This window comes from Lipophrys pholis (assembly GCF_963383615.2).
Source record: "Lipophrys pholis genome assembly, chromosome: 16".
NCBI lineage: Eukaryota > Metazoa > Chordata > Actinopteri > Blenniiformes > Blenniidae > Lipophrys > Lipophrys pholis.
Window position 1 is genome coordinate 4617250 of NC_137634.1, and position 11718 is coordinate 4628967.

Consider the following 11718-nt stretch of genomic DNA (forward strand, 5'->3'; position numbering starts at 1 on the left):
CATGTGACAGCGTGTCTGTGTGTAAAAATGTACTAAATCTGGAATGAGTTAGCAAAGCTGCTGCCAATAATGTTCTCCAGGTCAGGAAATCAATACTAATCAATGATACTCGCTGCCCGAGATCTGCTCTCAGGTCAGTTTCCCATCATGCAGCTTGGTGCCGAACTCAATGACATATTACACAATGCTTTCTCCCGGGAGTAGGTGCAAGTCTACGGCAGTGCACTGAGTAAACCAGCGAAAGAGCATTTTGTGTCTGTGTTCTCTGTAAACACACTCACTCCAGCTCCTCACTCCCAACAATTATTTTCTTCACCATCACAGCGAAGTCTGACGGACAGGGAAGAAAAGTGTTAAGACTTCTTAGTGAGTGTGCCGAACTTGTTTGTTCCAGTTACAATCGCTCACAGAGTCCCAGATCCTAAAAATAGAGCGACACATCTTCGCTGACAGAAACAAGAAATGTGTTATCAGGACACAGAAATGAACAAGAATCACTGAAGAATGTAGATTCGACAGGAAAGGAGCTGCAATGTTTTTGAGCTCCTGGCTTGCGCCTCTGTTGAATAAAGGAAGCCAATATGAGATCTTACATAAACAAGGTTAGAATAACAACTCGGGTCAACACGAGGCTACGCATTTAATTGCATATCTGCCAAAAACCGACTTTATCCAACTTATTTTAGTGGGGTTGGTTGGACTTGATCCCAGCGGACTATGTGGTGAAGGCAGAGGGCATCCTGGACGGGTCACCAGTCCATCAAAGGGCAAACACAGAGAGGGACGGACAGACGGAGACAAATTCACACTTGAGAGCAACTTTTGAGTCACTCATTAACCTCGTCGTCAAATAAAACAATTCAACTGTCTAAGAAGCAGTGTTTGTAGTTGAAACTCATTAACCTTAAACCAAAGAAGCATTTCCATCCACTCACATGTGATTTTGGTGAAGCCATGTGATAAAATGAAACATCTTTATTAGAAAAATCTCTGAAAATGCAGAAATGGATCAGTGATTGATTAAGACCCCTAACTATCAGCACCAGGATCGACCCTCACGGGCCATTATCAGTCCAACTCTGTAAAAAATGCACGACAGCAGCTCCAGCTAAAGAGCACCAAGTTCTGTCGTGAACTCAATGACACCAAAACCTGCAGTAGCAGCCACGCTCACTAGATGGTGACATCCTTCCAGTAAAAAAAAAAAATCTAAATAAATAAGATCTGCGCCACTAAGCCAGGAAAAAGAAAAATCTCTCAAATTACATTTTGGAGGGCTAAAGTTTGGCTTAAAAAAAATAAAAAAAACCCCAGTGGAATGGAGGACACACACTTCAAGGAAGGTTTCTAGTTCAGCTCCATTGGGCAAGGGCAAACAAGTGTGACAGTGGACTCCCCTGTTGACAGATGGACTCTGAGCAGTGAAGACAAGCAGATGTTTTGGGACCCTGGTCTGATCAGTAGTACCGACCCAGCGAACATCCCCACACACAAACAAGGAAAGAGAGAAGAAGAGACATTTAAAAAAAAAAAAAGGAGAGAAAGTGAGAGTGAGCGACACAGTGGGGAGCAAGAAGGGGAAAGAGCTCAGAGAGAGAGAGAAAGGGGGGGATGTTTTTATCCTCATGTGCACTCAGTCAGAGGGGTCAGTGAGTGCGATTGTTCCTGGACTGCCTGTCAAAACAGTGCGGCTACCACGGAGTCTATTCATCTCCGCCCCGCTCTGAAATGCACGCGCTCGCAAACCCGTACTGACACGCTCACATATGCAACTGAGAATACCAAATTAAAAAAAGAAAAAAGAAAAAAAAAAAGCTTTCAATAACTATCTTGTCAAACCCCTGGCAACAACTTAACAACAGCATCAACACAGCCCCTTTTAAGACCTGCGTCACTCCGCCACTATCATCCACTGCTGTGGTGCGAGTTGGAGCCCAGTCAGAAATGTGCACAGGCACGAGTGGCTGACGGCAGCGTGAGAGCGTGGCCGTCAGGACTCGTGCCGTCTTACCAGGTAGAGGAGGAAGGTGTGCAGGCCGGTGCCGAGGCCCACGGAGGAGAGGATGCCCAGGCCGACCCAGTAGGCGCACCACAGCGTCTTCTTCTCCATGTAGCGCACATACTGCAGGGGCCAGAGAGAGGGACGGTCAACCACATGGCAGAGACACATGCATAGAGTGTGAGCAAAACAAGGGGGGGGCGAGGAAGGAGGGAGGGGAGGGAGAGGGAGAGACTGAGGCAGAGTGAGAGAAGGTACGAGAGTGAAAGTGTGCAACAACAGAGGGCACTTTAAAAAGGGTGGGAGAGGGCAAGTGAGTGGTGGAGGAAGAGGAAGAGAGAAGTCTTTAGAGACAGAAGTTGTTGTTGAGTGTGGAGGAGAGAGCCGTAGGGAAAGAGTGTTCAGCACACTGACAGAAGAACAGCACCATTATTCTTTTTGGTGGCAGCCAAACTCTTACACAACTTGCAAAGAGAGAGAGAGAGCAAGAGAGAGAGAGAGAGAGAGAGAGAGAGAGAGAGAGAGAGAGGGAAAGAAGTTTGAGGCAAGAGCTCTCCTCCTCACTGTCCTCCTGCTCATCCGCCACTATCACTCCATCTATCGCCTCATTAACACTCATTGTGACAAAGACAGGTTGTTTTTCGGGAGGAAATATGGAGTGTGCAGATTACGGGAAGCAGGGAGGGGACTGAGGGGTAAAGGAGGCAGAGGAGTGAAGGGGGAGGGGGGCTTTGACCTAAAACTCTACTTCCCAGGAAACCCAGCAAAACAAAAACAGCATGTACTCTCCACTTCTCCTCACTGCCACACTGCTGGGAAGTGGAGTGCCAGCTATTGGAGATTGTTACGTGTAGTTGCTGAGAAATGATTACACAACTTGACATATAAATGCAGGGGAGGAAAAAAAACTGTTTTATGACAGCATAAGGTTTCAGACTACTACAGTTCCTGTCAGGAAGAAAAGGGAGGGGGGGGGGGTAGTCATTTATAGAGCACAGCCTCTTGTGGTTCAACTGCATGACTCCAATACAATCCCCAATGGATAAAAGAGTTTACAGTAATCAAGCAAATGTGAGGTATGTGCTCTGTCCCAGATTCCTACTAAAAACAGATCTGATCAGGCATGCGATGACACAAGATCTCATTGAATGGAAAACGGACTAAAGCGAGCAAGTGGAGCAGGAGCAGCCCTGTACATTCACTGACCTCTCACAGCATCACGGCACAATTCTAAACAGATGTTAAAGCATGCAGTCACCTTCTGGTGCGCTCCTTCAATACGGTAGGCAATGACGAAGAGGATAAGCAGGATCAGCAGGCCGAACACAGTCTGTCTCTGCTGCCAGAGCCTGGGTGATGAGGACAGGAGATAGTGGTGAAGTGGGCAGAAGTGAAAGACGACATGCGAGTGGGGAGGAGAAAGTTAGAACGCAAGAAATTACGGGAAAGCGTGGGTGAGAGTGTGTCAGAAAAAAGAAGAGAGAGACATCTGCTGGAAAACAAGTCCCGCCGCTGCAAGTCCTCACTGGTCGTCGCTGATTGGAGGTAAAAAGTGAAACAGATGTGGGCGCAATGCAGCGCTCATACGCTCACCTAGCGCCGCGTTAGGAACACCTGCGCAGTCTAATGCGACCCAGTGCAACAGCTCTGCCATGAATTCGGCTTTTACCTTCACGCCATTAAAATCCTGGCAGGGGGGCAAGATTTCAGGGACATTAAAAAGAATACGGTGGACCACCTCAAAGTCCCACGAAGGCATGAAAACAAAAATGGAATTTCATACAAGGGAAGCTGATGGAGGAAGGGAGTCACGGGCAAAACCAGCCACCCAGAGGGTCTGATAAAGACCACGAAAAAGTGTTAAAATAAGAAAAACATTGACTATTTCAGTAGAAATATCTGGTTTTAATTCATTTTCTTTGGCTTGTCTTACATTTGGAAAACCAGCTACCTTAACTGATGAAATAATATGTGTGTGAGTGTAAGGGTGAGTTTGTAAAAACATGCAAGCAGGACTTTTCCCTGACTTTTATAGCAGGAGGCATTATTAAGGTTCCAAAAAAGTCTCATGTTCACATGGCAATGTTCTGAAAACGACGTCCAAACTAACTATTACTTGCAAAATAGAAAAGTGTGATAATGTCAATTTGTAAAACATATATAGAATGTCAGATTTTAACCTGAAGACACACACTGATAATGAAAGACAATGACAAAATGTTAAATATATGCAGAACATACCTTCAACTCCATGTGACAGGTTGAGATATTGTTAAAAATGGCATGATTATTGTGTTGTTGTTGAGTTTTTTTCAGGTCTTTTGAAAATATATTTAATAATATTTTTTATGGATACCCAATTATTTTCTCTATAACAAAGGAAAAACATTTGGAAATGTGGTAATTCATAAATTAATCATTAATAAATTAGCTTTCATTTTAGTGATCTGACTCACAGAGGACCAAAGTGGGGGCAGCATTTGGCCTTTCAACTAAAATGACTGTAACACCCCTGATTTATGGTATTTATCACCCAGTCAAGTGTAAACTCATCAAATTAATTGAATTCAACAGAAGACTGCAGGACAGAAGCACTACCTTTGAAATGGTTCCAATAACCGATATGACTAGTTGTTATTCTTGTACATGAAAACATTTGCTGTCTTCTTCACGTCCCCCATGCTAGCTGTTAGCATCAACATAAGCAAAAGATTGTTTGCTTATCTTGTAAATGCGACAAATTCCCAGATAAACGTTTACTTACCTCTATAAGAGCTTCCTGTTTCTTCATAGTTTATCTCAGCCTTATTTGTTGCTCTTTTCTTCTGGTTTTTTATGAGTTCATAAATGCTCTTCTCGCAAGAAGAGATGTTACGACGAGTTTTGCTTGAGTGCAGAAAAGTGCAACTCCCGCGGGACCGCTGCAGTTGAGCCCCCTAACTGAAAATTATTTTTTAACTCAAATAGATCCAATACATTTAAAGTAGCTGATGTAATTAGTCATTAATTCACTCATTCAAAGAATGAAATAAAATCAATAAACCATGACTGAACACAATGATTAATCATTAATTCTTTACAAAACCTTTGATTATACAGTGGAATTATGAATTATTATTATTATTATTATCATTATTATTATTATTATTATTATTATTATTAGTAGTAGTAGTAGTAGTAGTAGTAGTAGTAGGAGTAGTAGTAGTATTTTCACCATTCGTCCTCACCAGTAAATTTCAGATGACTTCAGACTGATGATTGCTATATGAATGCAAGTTACTAATGTGGCTGTAAAGTGTGTGATCCCAAATGTTGACACAAATGTCTCTGAATTAATGAAAAAACACACTAATATACAGTAAAAAAAAAAATATGGTACAAGCATGAGAATGAAAGGATTATTATGAAACATTACATGATTTCCTTGTTTATTTTGAAATACTTATAACAGCTTGTACGCATCACTGTTTGTCTCGTAGAAATTTTTATGTAAAAATATAAAGCATTTGAATTTCTAATTTCAGGAACGTAATCAATAAAATAAGTGAATAAAATTAAAACGATTCTATTTATTTTGGATGGATGGATGGATGGATGGATGGATGGATGGATTATTTCATGACAACTTTGACACCACGGTGAAGTGACTATACATGAACTCGGACTGTATTTTTTGGCCTTAGTCGACTGGAATTCTGCACAAAAGAAATATGATGTCCTGCCAATTGATTTCAAGTTTGGCTTTGCGCCTTAATAAGGTGTTATATTCTGCATAAAGAACATCACCATCTTGGCTTGGCTCTCCTTCAGGTCATTCTGCATGCCTGTTAACAGCGGCCTGATGTTATGGGAGTACCAATATGGCCTCTCATGATCCTCCGCCTGCCTCAGCACTGAGCTACACAGTGCTGCAGGCTCAGCTAATGTCTCACATAACACTGCAATAATACAGCTCTGCATTGTGCACATTACAGGACTGTCTCTCACTGAGCATGAAACCTGCATGTTTAACTCTAAACTCAGGCTCTCACGCCATGCGTTGCCTTTGTCATGCAGAGCTGCAGGTTGTTCTATTTTTTTCTTCTCAGTGCTAAACTTCCTGTGATTTGAAAGTGAAAGATGACGTGACTACTATTGACAATCCTGAAACTCAAAGCATCATGTAATACATCCCTACAACTGCTATACCTTCAGATGATATGTCCGTTTTTTGTTAGTTATATTTTGTTCTTGGCCCATTTATTGTATTAGTTTAAGTTAAAAAAACTCAATGCCACTTAATTCTTATCTACCACTTTATAAAGAAGTGAACATTAACTTTCAAGAAGCTACGTCTTACATTGATTAATGCTAATGTCACACGCCAACTGATAGACTAAATCTTTGTGTTAAATATAAACACAAACGCCCAGATGAAGATTTTGTCCATCCAGTCATGTTTCAAACAGTTTTATCTATGTCTGAGTCACAGGGTGCTTGAGTCAATCCGAGCTGACTATAGGCCAGGCAGGGTACATCATGTACAGGCCACAGTCCATCACAGGGCAAACACACAGAGACAAACAGTCACACACTCCCGCGTTGGCACCCGGGGGTCGTTTAGTCACCAGTTCCCCTCAAACACACGTCTTTAAAAGACTAAACCAATTTACGTCTGTTTTGATTGATTCTATTCACTTATCAACTTCAGTTTTTATTGAGAAAAAAAATAACAAAGTTATTAAACAAACATTTTCTCGTGCATTAAAAAAAATCCCCTCTCACAAAGCTGTGCAATTATCTCCTTATTATTATTCTTTTCCATCAAAGGGAGTATTTCTTCTTCTGTTGTAAACATTAATTGCCAATGGTTAACTTGTTTATGCAATGTTTCTTCCTTCCACTAACATTTAATTACCTATTTGTCAAACGTTTTGCTTTCTTCATATCAATAATGTGTAACTTTACTGTAGCAGAAGTATCATCAAGACGAAATAAAACATGGAACAGTGTGAGGAGCAAATGTAGTTTATGGATTATTTAATATCCAAGTTATTCTAATGCAACGTTTCTTACTGGTGGTCTCAAAGAGCCATTCGCTTAAATGTCCAAATGAGCAGCACGCCTAATCCAGATGAATGACTGAAAAGTGCTTCTTGATGGAGGAATGCTTCTAGTACAGTAATAACTTTTACGACTTTATGACAAACGGGTCCTTCTGGCTCACAAATTAACAAAAGTAATTTGCGCATCCAGGGCAGCAACAGTGTCACACTTCTGTTGAGCTTCTGGTTTATGAGTGTGGGATTAGCATTAAATTGACCGTAATAATTTCTTACAAAATAAGTCCTTTACACTGACCCCCCCCCCAAACCGCCCACCCCCACCACCCAACCCCCCAATCCTCTCGCTGTTTCACAAGCCATTTACATTAGATGTAAAACAAGCGTAGAGCCACAATACTGGACAGTATGCTGCCCCGGGGGCCTCCCTGCACACATGCTGTACATTATAAAGCACTTCTAATTCATTCAGGATAGAATTCTCTGTATGCTGGTAGACAAAGCCCCGATGTGTTCGCATGTCAGGCCCTGCAGCGGCAGCAGCGCCATGTGTTTTGAGTGTTGGTGGATAGCAGCTTCTCTCCGTCAGAACGCTGCTCGTGGTGCTTGCGGCTCACCACATCCTCTTGTAGTTTAGAAAATAAACACGTTGTCCTGACACGCTCAACCACAGAGTTCTTAACCCCCCCCCCCCCCAACCAGAGAGAACACCCTGACCTTCTTCTGGGCTCTCGGTGTTGGCAGGGATTACGAGGTGTGTAAAAAGACGTGCTGTTCAGCATGGAGAATTTGACGGACAAAAAAAAAAAATGAATGTCATGTTGATAAACAACTTCACCTTATGTTAGTGTTTTGGTTCTAGTCATGTGTGATTTTTTTTTTTCTTTTACAGCCACCATATAGTGTGTTTTCCTAACCCTAACCCTAACCCTAACCCTAACCCTAACCCTAACCCTAACCCTAACCCTAACCCTAACCCTAACCCTAACCCTCTATGATGGGATCAATGGAATAATAAGTGGCTTTATCAGTTTCACCTCCTGTTATGTTCTTAGCAATATTACCAAGTGCGCGGTTGCCGTTACACATTATAAACTGCTGGAGTCGTTTAATTACCCTTTTCAAGTTTATACAATTTTACTCATAAGCTGGTAGGTCCACAGTGCTGAACACAGAAAGGCTGAGAGTTGAACAAAATGTAAAAATAAATAAATAAATAAATCACAATTCCTGTGTTTGAAGGGTGAATTTAATGACCATGATTCAATTCAACTGAGTAAAAATAATTTCAACCCAGTGGAATATCTCACTCTCTAAGACCATAGTGCACATCTACACTGAGTGGATTTACGTCTGTGGAATTGTTGTTTTTTTCTGCAAAGGTGTTGTGGGATGACTGTGTTGTATTCGGTGCAAAAGAAATAAAATTGAATTGAAATTGAATTGAAATGGAATCATGCTTTGAGCGATATTCAGAAAGGCCTGCCCTCGAATCTTACTGCTTCTGAACTTTAAACTAAGAGAATAAAAAAAACTCAAATGTCCAATAGCGAGGGCTCTGATTCTAAACAGTAGCATGTTTCTTTCTATTTTGTTTACACAATACTTGACCTCAGCTGATGTAAGCCATTGTTCGGGCAGCATGATTTCATTATTGGTCATGTATTTTTTTGGTGACCTATTGCAACTGTATGCTGGTTGGTATTCTTATTAATTGCACTCTCACAGTAACTCAGTTTTACCAAAATACATTCAGGAATTCACTCCTGTTTACCAAAAACAGCTATATATAATGGAGCTAGTTGGAATGGAAATTTTAAAAATGCCTCAGTTGAACTCAGCCAAAGTGAAACGTGTTCTTTTTTAAGTTCAAAGTTTAAAGTCTGTCCAATTTCCATTTGGCTTATTTTTCCAACATCGTATTGTCAATTGACCTTCAGTACAGTCAAAGATGTATTGATGATTTCACATACATCTTCACACAGAGGTGGACAACAGCTCTTTGAGTTCAGAAAGTTGCTGTATGAAGTATGACTTGTATCCTCACCTGCTTATCCATGATTTAAGGGTGATGAGCAGCTCCAGAGTGAAGTAGTAGAGTGTTTGGACAGGCTTTTTCCACAACACCAGGGCCTCATGCTCTTCCCTGTCCTCCTGCTTCCTTTCGTCCATGGGAAACTCCGAGTCTGTTCATGGAGAAACACACATGAAGAGCATACACAAATGAACACATTAGGAATTAAGAGTGTTTTTTTTTCTCGCCTTAGAATAGGTGTAGTATGTTTTTTTTTATTCAGTTGTACTGTATACGAACCATCTTGTGTTAATTGTCCGTACCTGTCAGCTCTCCATTCAGCACTTCTTTGGCACTTGGACGTCTCTTTATTACTTCACCTTGGGCCCCGCACTCTGCCATGTTGTCCACCTTTAATGACTTCTGCTGGTACAAACAAACAAGCAAACAAGCAAAAAAAATCTTTCAGCGGGGCATCGTGCACACAGATTCTCAAATCCAGAACAAAAAGTAACTCCACATGCAAAAGCCCTCCCAAACACTAAATACACACTCCCACACACCAGCTGACCAGCCGGTGTTTGCCTTCTCCAGCATCTTGCAGATTACTGGTAACCCAATCAGGCCTGTACATGACCTAATGAGTACTTTAATTAGCACCTGTGTTGGTACTGCGTGCACATGCAAAGCTTGTTTATCTTTCTGTAAATGCACCTTCTTCCCTGGTAATCAGAGGACTAACAAACTGTGATATTATGTCATGTCCTCAGAAATGTCAGGTAAGCTCCAGCTTTTTGTTTCTTTCTTGCGTTTACTGAGAGGACATCAGCGCACCTTCACTCACATGCCAACAAGCATGTGAGTGTATCACTACAGAGCCTCAGGAATCTGCCAGGGAGCAGCGAGATGGGGACTCTGACACTGAGGTATGTAACGCACCATCTGGTGGAATTGCCAGTTCGCACACACACACACACACACACACACACACACACACACACACACACACACACACACACACACACACACACACACACACACACACACACACACACACACACACACACACACACACACACGTGGCTTAATCCCTCTATCCTGTGCCTGAGGTCTGGGCCTCTGGCTCCTGTTTCCATGCACTTTCACTCACTTGGTGTTGAGGCTACAGAAGCTGCCCCGGTGTTAGAGTAGGAAATGATATCACTTTAAACTTGCAGTTTGTTTTTTTTTGCTTTAGATGCGTCATTTGAGGGGCAGTGACATTTCTGATTTACCTGCCCAAAGAACCAAAGCGTAGCTGCGAATCCAACAAGTGGGTTGAGTTTGTTTTGATCTTGTTCCAAAGAACTTAATGAGGTTGTTGGTGCGTTTCAGTATGGTACTACAGACTGAAAGGTGCAAACAAAATCTTCACAACACAGCTTTTAAAGATCAAGGACACACGTAACTACGTGTGCTGTGTGTGTTTAACAAAAGCATCTCAACACATGATGAGAGCCATCAAAACAACATCCTGCTCACTTCTGACAAAAACATGTGCATTATTATATGAAGTGTTCCTTTGGTTATTAAGGCTTCGGCGTGTTGTTCACATCCTACTGAACAGTTTCATAACAGCACTTCTGCTTGTCTGAGACATAGTAGCACAGCTCTGCTTGGATTGCGCAATCCCATCTACCAAAACAACCCAGACCTGTTGAGTAACTCGAACGCAAGGGGACAATAAGAAACTGAACACTGAACACACACACACACACACTCACACACACACACAGACACACATCAAGATGAGAAATATAATAGTCTAGAATCAATTTCAGAGACATTACAAAGTGTGAAACAAAGCAGGGCTGTAATATCACTCCATTGTTTGTTTAATGCAATAAATCATAAAGACAGGACAAACTCACCGCTCAGCTGATGTTTAATCCACAGTGAGGACAGCGCTCTAATAAATCCTGTGGTGGAGCCCCGGTGGCAATGTGGGGCAAGAGTTGTGCTGCCCATGTACTGCATCAGAAGTTGAGTGCAGGGTGTGGTGATGGAAGGGGCCGCTGAGGGCTCGAGGACCGATACAAGGTTTCTCAGGGGGGGAGGGAGGGGAAGGCTGACCAAAGGCAGACACAGAAAGAGGGGGGAAATTTTCATCATTAGCCCAGAAAAAGCTCCAGAGAACCAGTCTAATTAAGGGTCTATAAATAAGTGGATCACTTTCCTGGAGCGCACTTCTAACACTTTTCAGTCCTCCGTCGGTTTCACACTGAGTGAATGAATGGCGTCTGGGCACAGAAAGCTCAGCTATTTCCCCAGAGCAAAACAAAAAGGAGACAAAAACACACACAAGGTCAGCACACTTTTCAGGTCATGACCGCAGACGCTTGCAAACGCTGAGTTTGTGCATCATTTATTTGCAAGAGAGAGAGAGAAAAGTATTCCAGAGCACTTCCTGCCTATTGTCCCATGGGCAGGTCACTCTGTTCCCACTGGTGGAAGCTGCTTCTGATTGGACAAGGACACAATTAGGATTTTCTGAATTAGAGTCTCGAGAGAACGATGCAGCTAATGTGTCATCTACCAAGTCTTAGTGGAAATTAACACCGCAAATTACTCATAAGAGTGTGGAACATGCTTGATATCTGTGACAAATACAATCCCTGTCAGCT

At 42.1% G+C, this 11718-nt stretch overlaps 1 protein-coding gene across 1 annotated transcript in view; it reads right to left on the minus strand.

Moving 5' to 3' along the window:
- Window positions 1-9598, minus strand: part of LOC308121772 (vacuole membrane protein 1-like) — a 59332-nt gene extending 49734 nt beyond the window's left edge. Inside the window, exons 1-4 of the mRNA XM_080483235.1 lie at window positions 9379-9598; window positions 9089-9227; window positions 3258-3348; window positions 2012-2122 (exon numbers count right to left, since the gene is read on the minus strand). Of these exons, the coding sequence (XP_080339361.1) occupies window positions 2012-2122; window positions 3258-3348; window positions 9089-9227; window positions 9379-9457 (420 nt within the window). The 5' untranslated portion in view covers window positions 9458-9598. The remainder of the gene's footprint in view (window positions 1-2011; window positions 2123-3257; window positions 3349-9088; window positions 9228-9378) is intronic.
- Between the last annotated feature and the right edge of the window lie 2120 nt (window positions 9599-11718).